We start from the raw sequence: 20,402 nt of genomic DNA on the forward strand, positions 1-20,402 counted from the left end.
TCCTGGCTCAAGAAGATGCTTGGGAGAAACAATGTCTCGAAATGGGGATGGGCATGGTAACTGCACCACTGCTCAAATTAGTCAAATATTATGCAAATTTATTTCCCAATCTTATGAATCAACACTTTGTTTCTTTGAACAAACTTGATCTTGAAAATTAAATTTTCCCTTGTAGTTAGTTACATCTCTTGTTTTCTTTAAATATTTAACAAATGTTAAACTTGGGGTTTTTTATTGTCTATTAACAATGACAAATCCAGGAGATGACCAGAGGCTACAATTGTTATTTCTAAACAAATATTAATCTCAAATACACAAGTATAAACTTACATCTAGCTAACTTGAAGGAGAGATTTGAAAAATTGTTTGATGTAATCAGTGCTTTTTGTAAAAAAAAAAAAAAAAAGGTGCTGTGGAACTCACACACGTCATACAACCTGCCTTGCCTACCCTACAAGGTTCCATCCAAAAAAGGTGCCAGAACTCTGGATATATTAGAGGAATGTGTTCAAGAGATGTTATCTTGGTATATCAGTAGAAATATAAAATCTGTTTGCAGAAACCCAGAAAATTTGCACTGCTCAGTACTGAAATTTCAAAGTGGTCTCCCAACCTAAAATGAACTAGATCCAAACCTGCTTATCATTTTGAGATTGCCAATAGGCCCTCATCTTATAATTGTCTCCCAAATTATCATTCAACTATTTATCTTGCCTAGTGGAAGGTATTTTGAAAGATTAACTTTATGAACAATTTTAAAAATTAAGAAAATGAAAATAATTTATTTCCAATTTGCCCAATTTTTTTATTCAAAGCAAGAATGTATATTTATTATTGAGGATACAGTTGCCTAAATTTTGAAGTCCAAATTCAAAATAAATTATTTTCAACCATTCTGTTAAGTTTCAGTCTTGAAATGGTCTAATTTCCAGCTCAAGATACCTGTTTCAAACTCAGAAGAGTTTGAGCCTGAAGTACTTCCACATTTAGAAATTTACTGTACTATTTGAGACACAGCTATTTAGAGAACCAGACCTCAAAATCGATTGTATATATTAATTTAGGAATTGCTGTGTTGATAAAATTGTGCTAATTGTTTGTGAATGTTAAATCTGTAAATCTTTAAAACACGTTTCTTAATCTCTTTTCTGGTGCAGCAGACTAATCCAGTTGTTCCTCTGGAATATCACATGATAAATTGCCACATTTATCATGTGATAATAACTATCAGATTAACTAATGTACATGCATGCATTCTTTTGATCTTGAAGTATTGATGCGAAGCAAAAATATTTAGCAGTTCTGATAATTATTCAAAGTATTTTGTCTGCTTTGGGATATCACGGCTGCTTTATTTTGTTACATTATTACTTATGTAAGATACCCTACCCCAAATATGAAATTATAATGGAGTATTGATTGTAATGCCGTCGCAATAGTCCTGACCTAAAGTGATTCTTTTATATTTATTGATGTATCTGTGTTATTCAATACTAAATCAGCATCAATTCTCTCTCAAGCTTTATTGGTTCCCCAATATTCATGTTTCATATTGATTTGTTAGGACAGTGTCATCAATATGTGAAGGAAATGTATTATTATACACATGGAATTTCCCTTTTTTACATTTGAGGCACAGAAAACAACTCAGCATAGGTTTTGAAGGTTTTGTTTATGCTTGCTCTCAATGAAGAAAATAAAGAGATACAGTTACATGGTGACACATGAGATTTCATAATTGGCATAATCCAAATGAACAGCGAAGAGTCCAACATAGAACATAAATTTGTAAGATAGGAGTTCCTGTCTACTTTACACCTTTGTCTTGATCTACTCTGAGGATCGCCTAGTAGGAAAATCCATTGCGTTTTCTTTCCTCTTTTAATCACCAAATCAGTTCCTTCAACTGGAGAACCTGATTCCAATTAATATTCAGTACATTACCAGATACAGTATAAGTGCAATCCAAAACACATCTAATAGAGCTGTTAGATGAGATATATGAGACAAATAACTCACACTTTGGTAAGCTGAGAAACTTCAGTCTTTAAATAAAGAACACCAAACATGACTACAAGGCACTTTACAAAATTAACAGCTAAATGGAATTTGTTCAGCCTGATTTATAACTTGTAGCCTTTTATTGCAACCTAATAGCAACCAGATTCCTTCTTTTTTAATGTCCTGCAAGGCAGTAGCAAAAATGGAACTGTATTGAAGCATTGATTTCCTACTTGCATGACCGTTGAATGTGTTTCATTGAATGAAACAAAATTGTGCATGCTGCCTACCAGGAGACATAATTAAAACTTCGGCTAGCACCACAATTGTTTTACAGAAAAAAATGAAGCGAGGAATAAAATGTGACAAATGACTCGTCTTCTTCCATTCCAAATGGTCCTCCTACCATTTCCTGTCTTTGGAAGATTGCAATCATTATCTGAAAAATCCCTGAGAAAACTCTATATTGGCAAAGAATACATTTTACTGAAACATATTTTGATGAAGTAATTATAGGATAAACACTATAGAACTTAATATGTCAATAATCCATGCTTGGATATTATAAATCTTCAGCTACCTAGTAATGAAAGGTAAAAAGAAATACAATTGTTGCTTTTTTCATCAGACTTTCTTCAACTACTAAATTGGACCTCATTAGATGAAAGCAGCTATATTATAAGAAGCTAAGGATATAACAGGAGGCTAAAATGTCTTTACAACTTGCACTAGGTCAGGTAATACTGTAATAGTCTTTAGAGAAGTGATCCCTCCAAAAATTAAAAACAAAATTGCAAAGTCACAATCTTCTAGAAAGTGCAGCTTTCTAAACTGGACAGTGTTGAACTAAAAATCAAGAGACTCTTAAAACTATGAAAAAACTCTAACAAAACTAGATTTTCCAAAAAAGTACCACAAATATTGTTTTAGAAACAGTTACAATTACAACAAGGTAAAACTGTATAGGAATCCATTATTTTGTTTAAAATATTTATACACAATATATTACATATTGCCAGATTACAATACATTATTAAACAAATTTGTCTGATAGATTTTTGTTGAGAAAGTCATTAGCGTGAGATTTTTTCTTCTAAGGGGTGTTTCAGAATCCTGCCTGTTTGCCATAGGTAAAAAACCTGAGAAAACACTGTGGATCTACAGCTATAGTTTGTGATTCGGAAACTGGCAATCTTACAAGTAACTTGATTATTAGAAGAGTCATGTTAAGACTATGGAAATGTGTTGCACCAGAACCATAAAAAAATTAACATACATTGTTAGTTTTATTGCAAGGATTCATAAAGCAGAGTGTTCTACAAGGAACAGGAGCTACTAGTCCTGAATTTGTCACCTGAAGGTCAGGGATCGATTTAAATGCTGCTTTGGTCTTTTGTCATTCTTTTTCAAGGTAGATACAGATGCTCCATCTCTAGTTTTCAAAGGAGTGGTTAGAAAAAGCTGCTTTTATAAAGACTTTCTTTGCCATATTTAAAACTTTTACTCCATCCTAAGTAAAATTTAAAGCAGCCTTCACAGAACCATCATAGAAAATGTCCAAGATAATCTTGTCCATCAGATGTGTTGGAATATAAACTCCATCATTCTCATCAATAGTCAGCATTATCTTGGGATCATCACATTGGAAAAGATTGATCTAAGGCAGACATGTCAAACTTGCGACGTCACGTGACATGCAACGTATCAGAGCTTTTTTGCCACTGCCGGCAATGGGGTGGGCGGGGCTCCAGTATGATGAAACCGGCCCACAGGCCAGCAGTTTGACACCCCTGGTCTAAGGTCATAAAACAAATTGCTCTGGACTAATAGTATTATAACAAAGCATGCTGTGTTCAGATTAATGGTATAAAAACACAGCATATTGTGCAGATTTACTAGTTATGATCCTGACATTTAAGATAAGTGGGTTGCATACTTTTTAATGAATTAAGTCTGATTAATATATTACTAGGAATGGTACTTAGAAAGCCAGTTTCCTCCTATGATGCAGGCAAAATCTGAATTACAGAAATTTACGTTTTCAAAAAATACCATTTTAAGCCTTTCAAATAAGAAATAGATATAGGCATGATTTTGTTGACAAAAGACAAAGAATTTCAGTGTTAAATGGGCAACAAATTGTGATCTATACATAAAGATCCAATTGTCTGAATACTTGACCTTAATCACTATTTTATCTTATGACTTTCTCAGCAAAGGATTTGACAAGCTCATGCACGCCATCATCTTTAATATTTACTTTATCACCTAAAATGCTTTAAAAATCCAGTTTCATAAAATAGTTTCTTCTGGTAGGCTGACTTACATCCAACATAATACCTGATTTATATTTCTCATTGAAGAAAATAAATAAAGAGCTGTATTTGGGCCCAGTGAATTAATTAATCATATAAATAACTAGAATGCGAAGTGTGTAGAAACCATGTCTATGTATTGTGTGCATTGTTCCCTCTTTGACAGGCAAATTTCCTAAAAGGTAGAAGCCAATGACGATTAACTTTAGATTTTGGATTTCCGGAGCTATTTTCTGGTTGACAGAAAAAAAACAGTTATAATTTATTTCTAATAAGAAAACAAATTTCAAAACACGTGCTTCACTTTTAAAAATATCTTTTAAAGTTTAAAATCACAATTTATTATAGTCAATTTTTACTTTAAAGATTTTTCAAGTGAGCCTTAGAAGATATAGCCCTACCCACAAAAAATTCTGCCATTTATTTTCTAAAGTGTAATATTATACTGTAGATCTTAATCGAGACTACTTATAGATCGAGAATAATTAATCGAGAATACTTATAAATGATGTTTGGAGTTCAAGAAATGTTATAAAAAGGATAAATACACATATACAACAATAAAATAATACCTACACCTCAAGAAGAGATGAAAATACTCAAGACCTTACAAAAATACAAATCCCAAACCAAGGAAGAGAAATAGTTACTGATAAAAGTAACTTGTGCCAACACAGCAATTTAACACAATTCCACATATTTGGTACATCAGTGTTTTGAGAACCGCAGGATCGTTAGAAAAGTCTGTCTAATAGTGTTATCGACTTTCATATATCTTTAGAAATATTGTTAACCACAAACTCTTCCATTCAACTGATATGATCAAAATGATGTCATATTCTTGATGGTCAGTTCACTTTGCTCTGAATTCTCTACCCTGTAGAGATGTTTTCTTTTGCTTAACCTAAAAACAAATAGGAAATTATGTACATTAGAAATGACAGCAGCAAACAATTAGTTTTCTTTTTAAGCTTCTTTTTAATACTGTCTTATCAAAATATCCTTTGGTATAAATGTGAACTATTAAGGAAGGAGTGGCTCTGATTAATTAAATCAGTTCCAAAGGCAGGTAGTAGGAAATTATTTCCACAAAACTGAATGAAAGACATACTTTGGAGAACCTGACCTTGCAAGAATGGGGTGCTAAAATGGAAGCCTCATTCTGCAATTTCTTCTCCAAATACCATGAAAATATCAGGCCTGGGGGTGGTGGCAGCTGTCTTGACACTGCTGAAAGCCTCAAGCCTCTACTTCAGGCCCAGCCCCAGTGTTGCTGCCAATGAATGCTTCTTTGCAGGGCAACCAAAAGGTCATAAATTGGGGGGAGGGAATAGGGAAGTTGAAGCACCCCGTGGTCATATAGTCAGGCAGGCAGCCAAGTGCCTGACTTCTGATCGTGTGACCATGGGTGCCTTGCAACAGCCATAAGTTCAGGCATAGGTCATAAATCCTTTCATTCAACACTATCATAATTTCAAGTGGCCACTGAATGAATGGCCATTAAGTCAAAGTCTACCTCTATGCTAACATTTTTTTTTGTTTTCTTGGTTATCCATGGTATCCTCAGGAATCTTCCCAAACTCAAAAATTCAAAATTCAATGTTATGTACTGCTTCTTCAGAGCAAAACTTCTGCTTCCATATGGCATCACAAGAAAAAAAAAACATTGCCTACACATATATATCATGGCATCTGAATATCTTCTCCAAGATACTTTTCTTTTCCTATCAAATGTTGGCCTGTGTTGTATTTTTTGACTGTTGGTTCCCTTGCTGTTGCTAGTTGATCTTAAAAGAAGAAGGTGTCCATCACTTCAATGGATTGTCAGTCCTATTCTATGGTATCTGTTGTCACTAGTTTGATCCACTTTATATTTAATCATAGTCCCATTTTTTTCATTATGCATCTTTATTTTCATTATTACAGCTTACAGTCATTTGATTTTCATTTATCAGAGTCATGTCAGCAGCACAGGTTGATATATCTTCCTCCAGTTTTAAAATCACATTAATTTTCTTCCATGCAGCTCTCAATATATAAGATAAGATAAGATAACCTTTATTGTCATTTTTTTTTTACTGTGGGCACAACGGCACACATCAAAAATGAAATTTAGTTGCCCGCTCTCAAAGTGAAACACAAACATGACACACATCTAAACATACTATGTACAACATATATGTAGACCCACACCCCTATATACATAACAAATAAATATTAAATACTGTCCATCTTGAATATATAACAGAAGGAGGAAGCTTGAGAGTTCACAAGTTTAATGCTGTATGGAATGAAACTATGGCTGAATCTGGATGTTCTGCTACGAATACCAAGATGCCTCCTTCCAGAAGGTAACAAGGAAAACAGGTTGTGAAGAGGATGTGTAGTGTCCCAGATAATCTTACGGATTCCACGTAAGTTTGAATAAATAAGGAAAGAGTATATTCACTCCTGTCTCACCATGTTCCATACAGCCTGGTTTCCTTTCCTGTGTGTAGGTTTTTCATGAGGACAATGAATTTATTTTTTCAATAGATTCATTTGGCTGCCCACCTTACAACTTCAGTGATTCTAAATGTTCTGGGATTCCCGTTTTCCTAAGAACTGTCCATAGCTTGATGTAGTTGATATGATCAAAAGCCTTTCTATAATCAATGAAACACTTATTGACTTCTTTTTGGTATTCTTTGGCATTTTTAATTAGCCAGTTGCATGAGCAATAATAATGTCTCTAAAAGCAGCTTGAACTCTTTCTAAGTTGGGCTATAATTGCACAATCCTTAGTACTGTTTTGATCAAGCACATTTTTGCAATAGTTTGTTAACTCTATTAAGCTTTCTTTCCTTGTTATTGGTAAAATGACCTCTTCTCATTTGTTGAACCAGTATGTCAATTTCCAGATTGTGTGGCATAGTTTAATTAGAATGTTTATTGATTCTTCTTTTGTTGTTTACAATATTTATATAGATATTCCATCAATTCCTATAATCTTTTGATTTCATAATGGTTAGAATAGTGATCTAATTATCTTTTAGTACAAGCATTTCTTATAAATGGAGAATTATTTTTAAAGTATCTTGGACATTAGATTAACATTGAGAATTTTAATCTTCCATTTTTGCTTGATCCCTCTGAATCAGTTACTATCTTTCCAATGGCATTTTTTAGCATACCAATTCGAGGTTGGAAACTTTAGATCTTTTCAATGACTTACTGTTGTTTTTCCCATACTCAGTGCCTTTACAGATGCATTGCTTATCTCTTCTGCAAGTTCTTTGAAATTCTTTGTTAAATTCTTCTGAGATATTTTTCTTTCTTCGCTTTTAGCTTTTCTTCTCAGCATTGTTCATCATCTGTTTTGACATCCAGTTGCTTTCTTCTATTTCTTTATTATGGCAATTAAGTTTGAGGATAATGTATTGGTAATTTCTTCAAAAATCCAGTAATGGAAGATAGATGGAAGTAAAGATTTTCATTTATTTCAGAATAATTAAAAAAATAAATAAATAAAACACCCTGCATTTTTCCAAAGTGTAGATTCATAAGAAACTGATAAAAGATAATTCTTTAAAAAATTAACCCAGACAACACACTATTTACCAATTATTGAGTGACGTATGCTTGTTAAAAAATTAATACAATATATTATTTAAAAAATTGCCTTTTTTGTTTTCATTCAACTTCTGGTTTCTATAGGCCTTGATACAGAAGAATGAAATTTTTTCTGCCTTTTAGTTTGAAGTTCACCAGACTTAATATAAAATACAGTGAGGAATTCTATTTCAGTAAAATCAAGTTACCCATTAATTTGTTGCATGTCATCAAATGTCTCTGGCAGAGGTTTTCCATAACTTTCTGGCAATAAGAGGGTGAGAATCCCTATTAATAACGTCAGGCTGCCCATGATGATGTAAGGCAGAAATTTACCATAGGCCCCTGGTAAAACATAAAAAGTAGGTTTATTACATAATGTTTCAATATTAATTCATAATCACTTTATCTATTTGATTCCTGTCCTTTCCTCCTGTATTTTATCTGGATGTATTTCTTTTAAACTCAACAGCAATCTTTCGTGATCTTTACTTTAAAGATACGTTATTTTGCACTATCCAATGTATACTGTTTTGTGCTATTTTTGTTATGTGATTTTTTTGTGCAGGTTTTGTTTCTCTGAATCACATTTTATGTTTTAATTGATGTTTTTACTGCACATTACCTTGGTATATTAGATAAAAAGTATGATTTAAGGAAATTGGAGATTTAGAGTGTGATTTATTAGGTACGTTTTATGAATGATTGTCAATTAATGTCTATATCTTTGAAATCCTTGTTTCAGTACTGCATACTATGCAACAAAACATTTTTTTGGTAATCCTAGGAAGTATTTTTTGTTGTTGTGCATTTAAATCAGTGTTGATTCCTTGGCAATATTTTAGAAATGGTTTGCCACTGCCTGCTTCCTAGGGTTAAAAGAGTTACTAGCCTAAGGTCACCTCTGAGCCTGGTACCTTTAACCACTGTCCCCAAATAGTTTTCTACTAATAATTACTGGTCTTGAATTATAGTCCACCACTGGAAAAGAACTAGGAATCAAGTGCTTTCAGAAGAATAATGATGGCTTGCCCTGAATATCTAGGTCTTTTGAAAGGCAATGTGAGTTAAGCCTACAAATAAACACAAGATTAATGAGATCACAGAAAGGTTACTGAGTATTTCTCCATCAACTCAAAGCTAAAGTAGGGAGCATTTTATTTTGAGCACGTTTAAAATGATAAATTTCTTACCCAGGAAAACAAAGTATGGTGCAATAATGCTGCCCACCCGGGATGACATGGAAGCAGAACCCACTGCCATGTTTCTTACTGTCGTTGGGTAGAGTTCTGCAGTGTAGACATAAAGCATGGAGAAGGCTGATGTGACCCCAAATTTCCCCAGCATCACTAAGATGAGAGACAGAATGTGGAGATCTGTGAAAAGAAGTTAAGGAAGAAACAAAACTTCAGTGCTTCTTTTATTAATCAACTTTGAACAAGTCCTACTTTTACCTTAAGGCCTGGTGACCTTCCATATGTCTACAACCAATATGATCTTGAGCTTTCTTTTGCCAATTGGGTCCTCAATACTTGCTGATGTTGTTGATCCACCTTGTTTTAAGTCTCTTTTGTGGACGCTTTTTATCAAGTGATCTAGATCTCTTCTATAACTGCCTAGGTCCACCTGCCATACTACTGAGAAACCTCCTGAGGCATGCTTTTAAGGCCTACTTTGCATCATCCCATGAATACTTAGAAATCGATTCAAAATCTTTGAGAATTGTGACACTAATAGAAACATCTCCAGAACAGAAGTGGGTATGCATGCAAAAATGACTGTGGAAGAGTGAAAGATCACTTGATCAATCACAAATAAACAAATGGCAGGTGGACCAAGGCAGTCATAGAATGGATTACCACTTGATAAAAAGTGCCCACGAGAGAGGCCTAAAACAAGATGGATTGACAATATCAGCAAGTATTGTGGGCCCAATTGGCAAAAGAAAGCTCAGGACTGTATTGGTTGGAAACATGCGGAAGAGGCCTTCATCCTGCACTGGGTAGACAGTGGCTGTCTTACATCTTCCTGGCTGTATATCACAAAAAAGGTATTAGCAAGCTATCAAAAACTAAGAGAAAAAAATCACTACTGGTAAAAATTACCTAATTAATGCAGGCATTTGGTCATATAATAGCTATCCAAACAATACTGCTTAAATAAAGATGCTACCCAGATGAAGCACAACTGTAGCCATGTGAAACTGCAGGCATGATGGTCTAGGAGCATATAACTCACAAGTAGTCTTTCTAGTTATTTTTTGCTACACATCTACAGTACATTTAATAATCCAGGACACCAGAATTGGTGATAGATTTAACAGAATCTGTTAAATCTATCACAGATTCAAAGACCAGTCTTCAAAAGTAAAGGGATTTCATGCACCATAAAACCTGAAGTAGAATCCATGCAATAAACTGTTCAATATTATGCTGGTCTATGACCATAATATTGAACAATTGGATTTGTTTCTTTAGTGTTGCTTCTTCTCTGAAGGCTTGTTGGGCCTAAAAATGAAAGGAAAGCATGCAAAGGAAGAATCTTTCCAATCCAAAGTGTAGTCAAATAGATATGAAGGAGAAGAGATACTGTCAAGACTGAGGCCACATGAAAGGAGGTATCTACAATGATGCTGTAAAAAAATATTTTTATTTACTTAGAAAATATATATAGTTGCTTTAGCATAAAAAGCTCTAGTTAACAATAGCAAACAAGCTAAAATAATTACAAAACATTAACAAAGGCACCGTAGAATAAACTGAGTTGCACAGTCATACCTATATTGGGTTTATCTATTATCCTGGCCAAACACCTGGAAGAAAAGCAAGGTTTTCACATCCTTTCAGAAGACCAAGAAGGTCATGGCCATTGGGATCTCAGGCTATGGCAATGCAAAAAAAAAAAAAAAAAAAAAAAAATCAACACTGGATCTGAAAATACTGTTGGAGTTGATCATGAAGCAAGACTTACAGAAGGATCAGAAAAATCTGGCACCCTGGTGGCAGCGTGAATTGTTGAGAACCTGGCATTCTGAACAAAAGTGAGTCTAGGAGAGTGTTGCAGTAACTCTGGAATTTGGGAAGGGAGTGAGAATTTGAAGGATGAAAGACCTCATGGTGATTTCCTTTCTGTAAACATGGTGAGAAGCAAATCACTTCCACACTTGATGCTCTTAGAAAAATGCAATTATTAAAAAATTAAAAACTCACAAACTCACATAGGTAAGTCAATTTTTACAGTGCCATCGTAACTTTGGACAGTTATTAAACAAATGATTGTAAGTAGAAGACTGCTTGTATGGCAGTTGCAGCATAACTGGAGGTACTGCAAGAATATTACCGAGGCATCTCAAATTGTGAGTTGAAGTCACTTAAGGAGTTATGAGTAATTAAAGGGATCTTGCACAGAGAAAGTGGGAAAGTTGTTAGACTGTTACTGCTACCAGAACTGGATTGTACTGGCCTTTAGTGGGCAGCTGCAGAATTGCAGCATTTAAGAACTTTGCATTTAAAGATTCAAATGTAATTATTAAAAGTCAATTATATATTTATTCTTTTGCCCAGCCTTAAATTCAATGAAGGCCAGTAAGAGATCACATACCCCAAAGCTGAGCAACTGTTTGGCTTTCCACCAAATTCTCTCTACCATTTGGGCATTTCCTGAATTTTTTAATTTTTTTTTTTTTTTTGCACGGGTATATTTTGTGGATCTGTGTTACAGAGGTCACAAAAATAAACTGATAAACATCCCTATAATGTTCAGTGAATGCAGATTTCTATCTATTCGTAATCTTAATGAATCTTCCTGGAATAGACTATATAGGTGTAAAAAACCATTCTTTAACACATGTTCCATCTCCTCATACACTATTGTCAATTACTACAGCACAAATGAAGTGAAATGAAATGAATCTTACCTGAAGGTACTAACTGTATGAACAAAATAACTCCTCCTCCCAAGAAGAGGGTGCCAGATATTGTATATCGCCGAGGCAAGATCCGCAGGAGGAGCCAAGCAATCACATAGGCTGGGACCTCAATGACTGCTGACAGAAAACAATTGAAGTAGGCATCTCCGTGCAGATTAGGGGTGCTGAGTGACAGACCGAAATAGCCAATAGATGTAAGCATCCTGAGATAAAGAGAGAAATTAGCAAATATAAATAGCCACAATCTGGCACAATTAGCCCAACAGTAGAATAGACTTATTTCCTATTTTACTATTTCAGATGGCACTTTTTTTGAATTGGAATGGAGTAAAATGCATTGGGAAATTATACATACAACCCTTTGGACATCTATGTTTTGATGCTGCTTTCCTGTTTTTCAATAATTTGTGTAAATAAGTATCTTAATCAAATTCATAATATCCCTGAGTGAAACCTAGTCCTTCTAATGACAACAAGGAAAAGCTGACTGTTCACCCTAAAGTATCTTTAGTGCTGTTATATAGCATGTACCTGTTAGAGCAGTGGTTCTCAACCTGTGGGTCGGGACCCCATTTGGGGTCGAATGACCATTTCACGGGGGTCGCCAAACAAGGCTGTCCACCATTTTTTCCCCTTTTCTTTGGCCACGTCCCTGGCACCTGGTGATGTATAAGTGGTTGGGGGTCACCACAACATGGGGAACTGTATTATGGGGTCGCGGCATTAGAAAGGTTGAGAACCACTGTGTTAGAGGCAAGCCATCCAATGAAACTACCTAATTTTAAATGCTGATTGCTCATATGGGAAGACAAGAAGCTCCTCAGGACTCTTAATTATCCAATTCAGTATATGAGATGCTAAAGATTTAACTGAACTGAGACTTAAATATTGGTTCCTTCTGTTCAGAAAATGTATATGGTTGTGGAAAGTCTTATACAATAAATTGTGCCTATGCAGTAGCTTGTATCTGAATCTCTTGATAACACTATAGTATAGTGACAGTGTTCATTATTATCTGGTGCAAAAAGGGCTTGCATTAATACTAGCTTTTAATTCTAATGTCCAAATGGATATTTAAATAAGCAGGCTTTATTTCTTGTAATTTACCTTTGCTGATAAAGTTCAGTATTTTCAATAATATATTATTATTAAAAAGAAAACCGTGCAAACAATTTGACCTATCTGGTGCTTAAATGTAAATTGGTTTCTTTTTTCTTGACTTTTGTTTAGTTAAGTTGTTTTTTATTATTATTTTTCTATTGGATCTGTGGGGCTGGAAACAATAATAGTGTGGTATTGTTTAGTCTGGTGTAATATCTAATCCCGTTGATTAGTATTTAGCTTTGTCTGGTTAAAATGTTAAGGTAAAGAAGTAGGCAAAAGTGTTCTGATGCAGTTTTGTTACTGAAATGCGTCTGTTTGCATGAACTCCATTGCTCACAACTCTCAAATCCCTCCATACTTACATGCATCAGCAAGCAATCTAATAAAAGGTCCTTTAGGCATAGAAAATTATTTAGAAAAACATTCACAATGTTCTGATCTACATCACATTTTAATGGCAATTCACATGTTAAGGACAGCTGAATATGCCAAGCAGGGTAGCGATGTAAATTGATCAATTAAAAATATAAAATAAAATCTCATTTGGTAATAAGGATTGGAATGTCCCAAACAGCCTAACTTTCCCCGAACAAAAAACAGATCATCGGGTCTCTGCACTTAATGAGCCTGCTGTTGGAACCTTACCATAAAAGAAGAGACATAAAAGTCATAATTGCAATGTTTCGTGATCTGAACAAGTCCAAAAACACACCCTGATGTTGCTTGGCTTTCAAATCTTCTACCTTAGGAGGAAAAGAAAGGAAAAAAGGGAACATTCCAAAACCAAGCAAGTAAATAAACATAAATGTCCTGGATATCATACAAGGCAAAGAAAAGGAAAAAAATTCAAGCCGTTGATTTAAAGAAGATGGAGATTTATTGATTGCTTTCATTTTGACAATTTTATGTATTTTCACTCTCATTCTGCACAGATTTTAATCTGTTTTGGAGGCCAGTTCAAAATTGATTTTTTTTTCCAAAATTCTTTATCTTACAAAAAACCAGTCTATGTTTGAGAATTAGCCTAAATTAGTAAGAATCAATTAACAAGGATTGTTGGGAAAAGAGACCTAATGAATTATGTTTACTGATGAACACATGACACATACTGAAGCAACAAGAGCTCCATAATAAAAATCAGCCAGTTATGAAATAAAATACTCAACAAGTTGATGTGGTTCCCAGTTTCATGGATAGCTTCCTTTGCGACCATTCAAAATTATGGTGCTGAAAAAGGTTTGGTTCTTGCACTTACGACTGGTCCTCACACTTATGACTGTTGTAGGATCTCCATGGTCATGTGATCCAAATTTGAGTGTTTGGCAACCAGCATGTATTTAGGGGTAGGATGATCACCATCAGCAATCTTCCCAGTTGGCTTCCAACAAGCAAAGTCCATGGGGAAAGCTGAATTCATGTAACAGCCGTGTGATTCACTTAATGATCATGATGATTCACTTAACAACAAAAGTCAAAAAATTGGGCACAGCTCATTTAATGACCACTTCACATTTAATAGAAGTTCCAGTCCCAATTGCAGTCATAAGGCGAGGATTACTGTAGCTTTCTATGTCAGAAATATGTGTGTAAAACTGTCCAGGGAAAACCTTTGCCCTTAAGTAATAAGCCCATAACAAATTAAAAAGAAAATAACTGACAAATTAGCTTCTTTTCTTCATTAATGACTGCAACTGCAAGTCATTAGCTTCTTAGAGAGACAGGTAGGATTGTCTATGAAACCAGAGCAATCAACAAGTAGAGACCATAGCAATGCTGTACAGCTATTTGATTTCATTTTTAATTCAGAATTAGACATTCTCCTGGGATTTTCCATTCTGGAATTTGGTTCAGGAGTGCCAGTGAAAAGTGTATCCCTAAGTTATAATTTAAAAAACAACTCTTTGTTTTTTGCATGCCCCTGGTAAAATTAGGGGTATAAAGTCAAAGAGTTTTCTGCAACTATAAAAACTGAGTCTGTGGCCTTCCACAGAAGTTCATTTCTGTCTCCCTTTATAATCTTTATTTTAACTGTCTTGATTAGGTTGGGTTGGGAAAGGAGGGATATCAGAGTTAAATGGAGTTAAAATCCCTTGTAAACTGAATCACAAAAACACACACACAACAGCCAACCGATGCATTGCCTATCTTTACTTTCTCTTAGCACCATTTTCTGCTTTATTGCCACCTACAACCAAAAATATATAATCGGGAGAGAAAACAACAACTTCATACATTAGCTGGTAAATAATTATATTGGAGGTGGTTGCTCAACCTTTGTTCCATTTGACTCCAAAACTCATTACCCAAGTTGTTTTTTTTTTTAAATAAACTGAGACACACCATGCGGCCAGAGACTTTTGTTTAATGCTACAATGGAATAAACTAGCTATCTATATCTATATCTCTCTATATATCCAGTGCTTTTTTTCTAAAAAAAAAAAAAAAAAGGTGCCGGAACTCACACGTCATACAACCCGCCTTACCTACCCTACAAGGTTCCATCCAAAAAAGGTGCTGGAACTCCATTCTGGGCATTCTATGACAAAAAAAGCCATCTATCTATCTATCTATCTATCTATCTATCTATCTATCTATCTATCTATCTATCTATCTATCTATCTATCTATCATTAGCCTTTATTCTCAAGACTAACATGACAATGAGCTACACTAGATGGACTGCACACTTTCTTGAACTTTTCTATTGAAGTGTTTCGGAAAGAGGGAAAATGCAACTTGTCCAACGTCCATTTCACAACTATGCTGGTGGCCCGATCAAATTCAGATATGCACAATTCATTATTTGTCTGCAGCTCACAAAGGGAGGGATGTGATTTTTTTTCCCCTTGGCAAACAAGAAGACTGTATAAAGCCATCCTGAAGCTTTAAGAAAAATGGGCAGCATGTTTTGTCCAAGCCAGAAACACAATCTATAGCAATTTATGACTGAATGATAAATCCTGCTCAGGTGATTAAACCACAACCTTTGGTCAAGAATAGAACTACAGCTGACAAGTAGAATAACAGAAGTCGAACAAGCTCTAAGCCACTGCTGAAATATATTAAAATGCCTGCTGTGGGGGATAAAAGCAGATCCTATGCAGAAAGATGAGTGCCAACATTGTATTTAGAATCAGGAAGGTTTGTTGATGATCTTGCTGTGTTACTGAGGTAGATTTATACATTTTTTTTCTTAATTTTTAGGCAGACATTCATGGCATATTGCCTGTTCTTGTTCTCTTTCAGGACATGCAGTGGTGTTTTATTGCACATATAACTGGGTTTATAGTGAAGTTCACCTTGAAAAATTGTTATTGCTTTTGAAGACCTTGCCGTATACGAATCATTAACTCAGATGTAAGTACTGGTGCATGCAAACTATCACCTGCTTTACCTTAGAGTTATGTTTTTTTTAAAATATGACCAATGGTGCTAGTGAGACCTGCTATCTATTTGTCTGTGTTCTGTCTATCTATCAATCTGATTAGATTTTTATCCCATTTTTATTACTTTATAAGTAACTCAAAGCTGTGATCATACTTAATATGTCCTTCTGTTTTCTAATCCTGTGAGGTAGGCTGGGCTGCGAGAGAGTAACTGGTCCAAAGTCACCCAGCTCAGTCATTATTATAATAGTGCAGGGGTCTTCAAACTTGGTCCTTTTATGACTTGTGGACTTCAACTCCCAGAATTCCTCAGTCAGGCATGCTGGCTGAGGAATTATGGGAGTTGAAGTCCACAAGTCATAAAAGGGCCAAGTTTGAAAATCCCTGTAATAGAGGTTACAGCAAGTACTATAAAAATATAAATATACATTTTTTTGTTTCTGTGGCTCCAAGTCATTGTTGACTGGTGACTGCCAGGACAAATGGCTTCTCCTTGCCTGCTTCCCAGGGTGGAGAGAGAGTGACTAGGCTAAGGCTTTATGCTTAAGGTGGGACTAGAAGGTGGTGTCCTGGTTTCTAGCTAGGTACCTTAACCACTACACCACTACTGTTAAATATACAACTATAACTCCTAATACTTACCTCCACTGGATCTAAAATTATTGATGGAGCTCGAATCCTGTTTGTTTGTGCTGCCTTCCGAATAATAGCTTCAGCTTCTCTGAATCTTCCTTGAGAGATCAGCCACCGAGGAGATTCAGGAATAAACCTGTAACAAGTCCAAAATATCTCATTGCTTTTTTTTTTCATAAATTGATACCATCACGGTGACTGAAAGGGCTTTCACTTAATTGTGATGTGACAAGCCAGAGGTCTGGTCCATTTGCATATAGAAGCATGAAAAGGAATGTGTCAGGGTGAGCAACTAACTAACTCACTGCATTGTGCTGTTCTTTAATGATCGTGGAGCTAAATTCGGGGAAAAAATAGAAGAACATGCAGATGCCAGATTTTTCTCATTTCAAGGCAACTCTTTTTGTTTAAAAAGACTTCACTTTCGATATAAACAGACAAACATTTGAGTCAATACTTGCTAATTCTAATAGAACAATTTATGTTAACTTGTATGTATAATCCAATGAATTGGATAGGTGCACTATGAATTTGTTTATAATAAATATATTTGCTTGGAAGTGAGTATAATACAGACTGTGTTATCTCTTATATTATGCTAGCTTAGACTGTAGCTCAACTGGGACCCATATAAATACTATTATAGGAGCTAATATATGTTAATACAATGTTCTTCCTTACATCCTAATGTCTTTCCTTGATTAATAATTCCACAAATACTTCAGATACATTGTATACCTATCTAGCTGCTTTCCATAATTTGGAGAAAATTGCAATATATGGTATAGAAACCTCTAATACTAAATCTCTGCAGTGAGTATTCAAAGCTACAAGGAAGATTTGGTATACTAAAATAACAGGTGAAATCCCTCTAATTTGAATAAAATCTGTTATGTAAATCCACAATGTATTTATGCAAATTCATACATTAGAGGAGCCAAGTCTTGGTTTCACCTGAAGAATTCAATTAGCATGGTCTTATCTTTAGGGTCAATCAATCTGCGTGCCTTCTTGATTACAGTTTCTTGGTTTCTTCGTAAGAAGTCATAGTATTTTCTTAGAAAGGAAATTATTAAAATGTCCAGAAAAATAGATCATGAACCTAATAACCTAGTGCCTCTAAAGATTTCAATGCCTACTCTATTATCAAAAAGTTGAGAAATATTAACAAAATTTTATAGGGACTTCTGATTTTACAGAAAAATTAGCAAGAAAAAATATTTTCAATTTACATGCTTGACAAATGTATAAATGTATAATCAGTATCTTCCTTCTGTGAGGAAAATTTGAAGAGAACTCACAATCCCTCCCTCAACTAGAGATATAAACTTTCAAAAGAAAATAACTTCAAAAGGGAACAGAGGAGAAGAAAGGCATGTAGAGGAATAGGAACAGGAGTGAGCTAGAAGAAGTTTGCAGCCTGTGAAGAAAGTGGGGTTTCCAGAGAGAAAACAATTTCCCAGATAAAATGAAGCAAGAGGAACAGCAATTTCAAGAGGCCCTTGTTTTTGGAGAAGTATGCAAATTACAATTCTTTGATTTGTTTAATGGGTTCCTAAATATCTTTGTTTTGTTGGACAACTATAGGAAGTTGAGTGTTCAGTGTCAACTTTCATTCATTTATAATTCAGACTGGCCATAAATGTAATGTTTTGCCTCTAAAATCCATTTGTTAGCAATTATAGCAACAGCAATATTTGTTGTTAACCAGTGCCGTTGTGTTCTGGCGTGCATCTTATTTTACAGTTCTCTTTTTAATAATTTGGAAGGCATGTCTGAACTGTGTATAATTGAGGCATCTCTGAATTGTGTGTAATTTTGAAATCTAAAGTTGTTACATTTTTAACTTTTCTTTTTTTAAAAAAAAATGTCTCACTCATCTCTGGTAAAATTGGTTCTTTTTGGGGCAAAGTTGTTGATGAAACCTCAAGTCGCTGTACCATACATCCAGGGCTTACAGTATAGATTTTTTTTCCCCAAACCCTTTTAGTTGCCAATAACTCAGCACAGACTGTGGGAAGCCTCTCTATCTCATAAATAGGATTAAGAAGATAACACTTTGGTGTTAAGGTGTTCCCAGGTAGCCACATGGCGGCAGCATGAGTTACCAAAGCACTGTCCAAAAGACAGAAGGGCAGAGCTAGGATGTAGCTGGGAAAGCACGTTTGAGACCTCCAGATTTCCACCTTTCCTCAGCTTTGTCTACAACATAAAATAAACACAGTGTTGCAAAGTACCAGATCTTTAAATATAATTCAAACCCAAATTAATGTTAAGTGGGATACCAACCCATTGTAATGCTTACAAATGCTATAAATGAATCCATCAAGAGGCTTTCTACAAGAGGAAACATCCATCCCTGTCGCACATGGAAAATCTAATTGTCCACTAATACACTTGGGATCTGATTTCAAGACACAGATTTTGTTCACTATTTTTTAAATTGCCCTATTTCCTGCAAAGGTTTAAAGCCTCGAAGCATATCTTCTTTTTTAATTATTTAATTTATATGTCAACGCTGCTAATATTCAATATGACATTATATGCCAATGTTTACATCTAAATGCCCCCCCCCGCAACTTAATAAAACAAGTACATTAGTACTAGGACAACCTATTGAAATAAGCAGTACAAAACACAGCATCCTATGTATGAGGATCCAGATGTGTTCCACGAAGTTCAGTATGGCTTACATCTAGTTATGTGCACAGAAATGCAATAAAAGTACTGAATTTTTGCTTCAAGAATGGTAAGAAAATTTGGATTGTACTGTTTTTTAAATACATATATTATGAAACAAACTTATTTAGTTACCAAATATACATATAACTTATTTAATACTATCAATTTTCAAACAGGCTAGAATTGAAGAAATTTAAAAACTTTATTTTATGAACCTGATTTTTGTCTTGTTCAAATAATAGTATCAGAAACAGAAGCTTGTGATGCGGCCCTGTTCTTCTAACTTACGTTTCAAATAAGTGAATCTTTCTTATTTGAATGTTCAAGGATTGCAACCTTTGATTCCTTAATTGATCAAAACATAGGAAACCACAAACACAAAATTCCTATTTCATCTAAAAGTTTTAATATTCATGAACCACAGCGTAGTTTGTAGCGATGCATTATTGGTATGTTGCTTCTTACTCACAGGAAGGAACAAGCAATTTCATAATCTCCTTGATCTATAAACCAATATCTGTAATCAAAATATCTATAATATTTTGGCATCATTGGGAAAAAGAGGATAGTTACTGATTTACAGACCAAGTAACTTGTAGAATTAAAGTATATTAGGGTTGACAGACAATTGCTGGGCTGGAACAATCCAAAAAATGACTAGATTGGGCAGCAGGAATGCAGGGGAGAGAGTTCTGTATCAATCTAGTTAGTCATTGTATGAAATTTTTGCAACTTAGATCTGGTAGCTCTAGCTAAGTAAAAT

At 34.7% G+C, this 20,402-nt stretch overlaps 1 protein-coding gene across 1 annotated transcript in view; it reads right to left on the reverse strand.

Moving 5' to 3' along the window:
• Nucleotides 1-1,653: 1,653 nt before the first annotated feature.
• The window catches only part of SLC22A4 (solute carrier family 22 member 4), a 67,800-nt gene continuing 49,051 nt past the window's right edge, over nt 1,654-20,402 (reverse strand). The window contains exons 5-10 of the mRNA XM_039324906.1: nt 16,967-17,093; nt 13,585-13,682; nt 11,824-12,038; nt 9,101-9,283; nt 8,117-8,252; nt 1,654-5,220 (exon numbers count right to left, since the gene is read on the reverse strand). Coding sequence (XP_039180840.1) covers nt 5,139-5,220; nt 8,117-8,252; nt 9,101-9,283; nt 11,824-12,038; nt 13,585-13,682; nt 16,967-17,093 — 841 coding nt within the window. The 3' untranslated portion in view covers nt 1,654-5,138. The remainder of the gene's footprint in view (nt 5,221-8,116; nt 8,253-9,100; nt 9,284-11,823; nt 12,039-13,584; nt 13,683-16,966; nt 17,094-20,402) is intronic.

The sequence above is a fragment of the Crotalus tigris genome, unplaced genomic scaffold, assembly GCF_016545835.1.
Source record: "Crotalus tigris isolate CLP2741 ecotype Arizona unplaced genomic scaffold, ASM1654583v1 scf7180000024310.2302065, whole genome shotgun sequence".
NCBI lineage: Eukaryota > Metazoa > Chordata > Lepidosauria > Squamata > Viperidae > Crotalus > Crotalus tigris.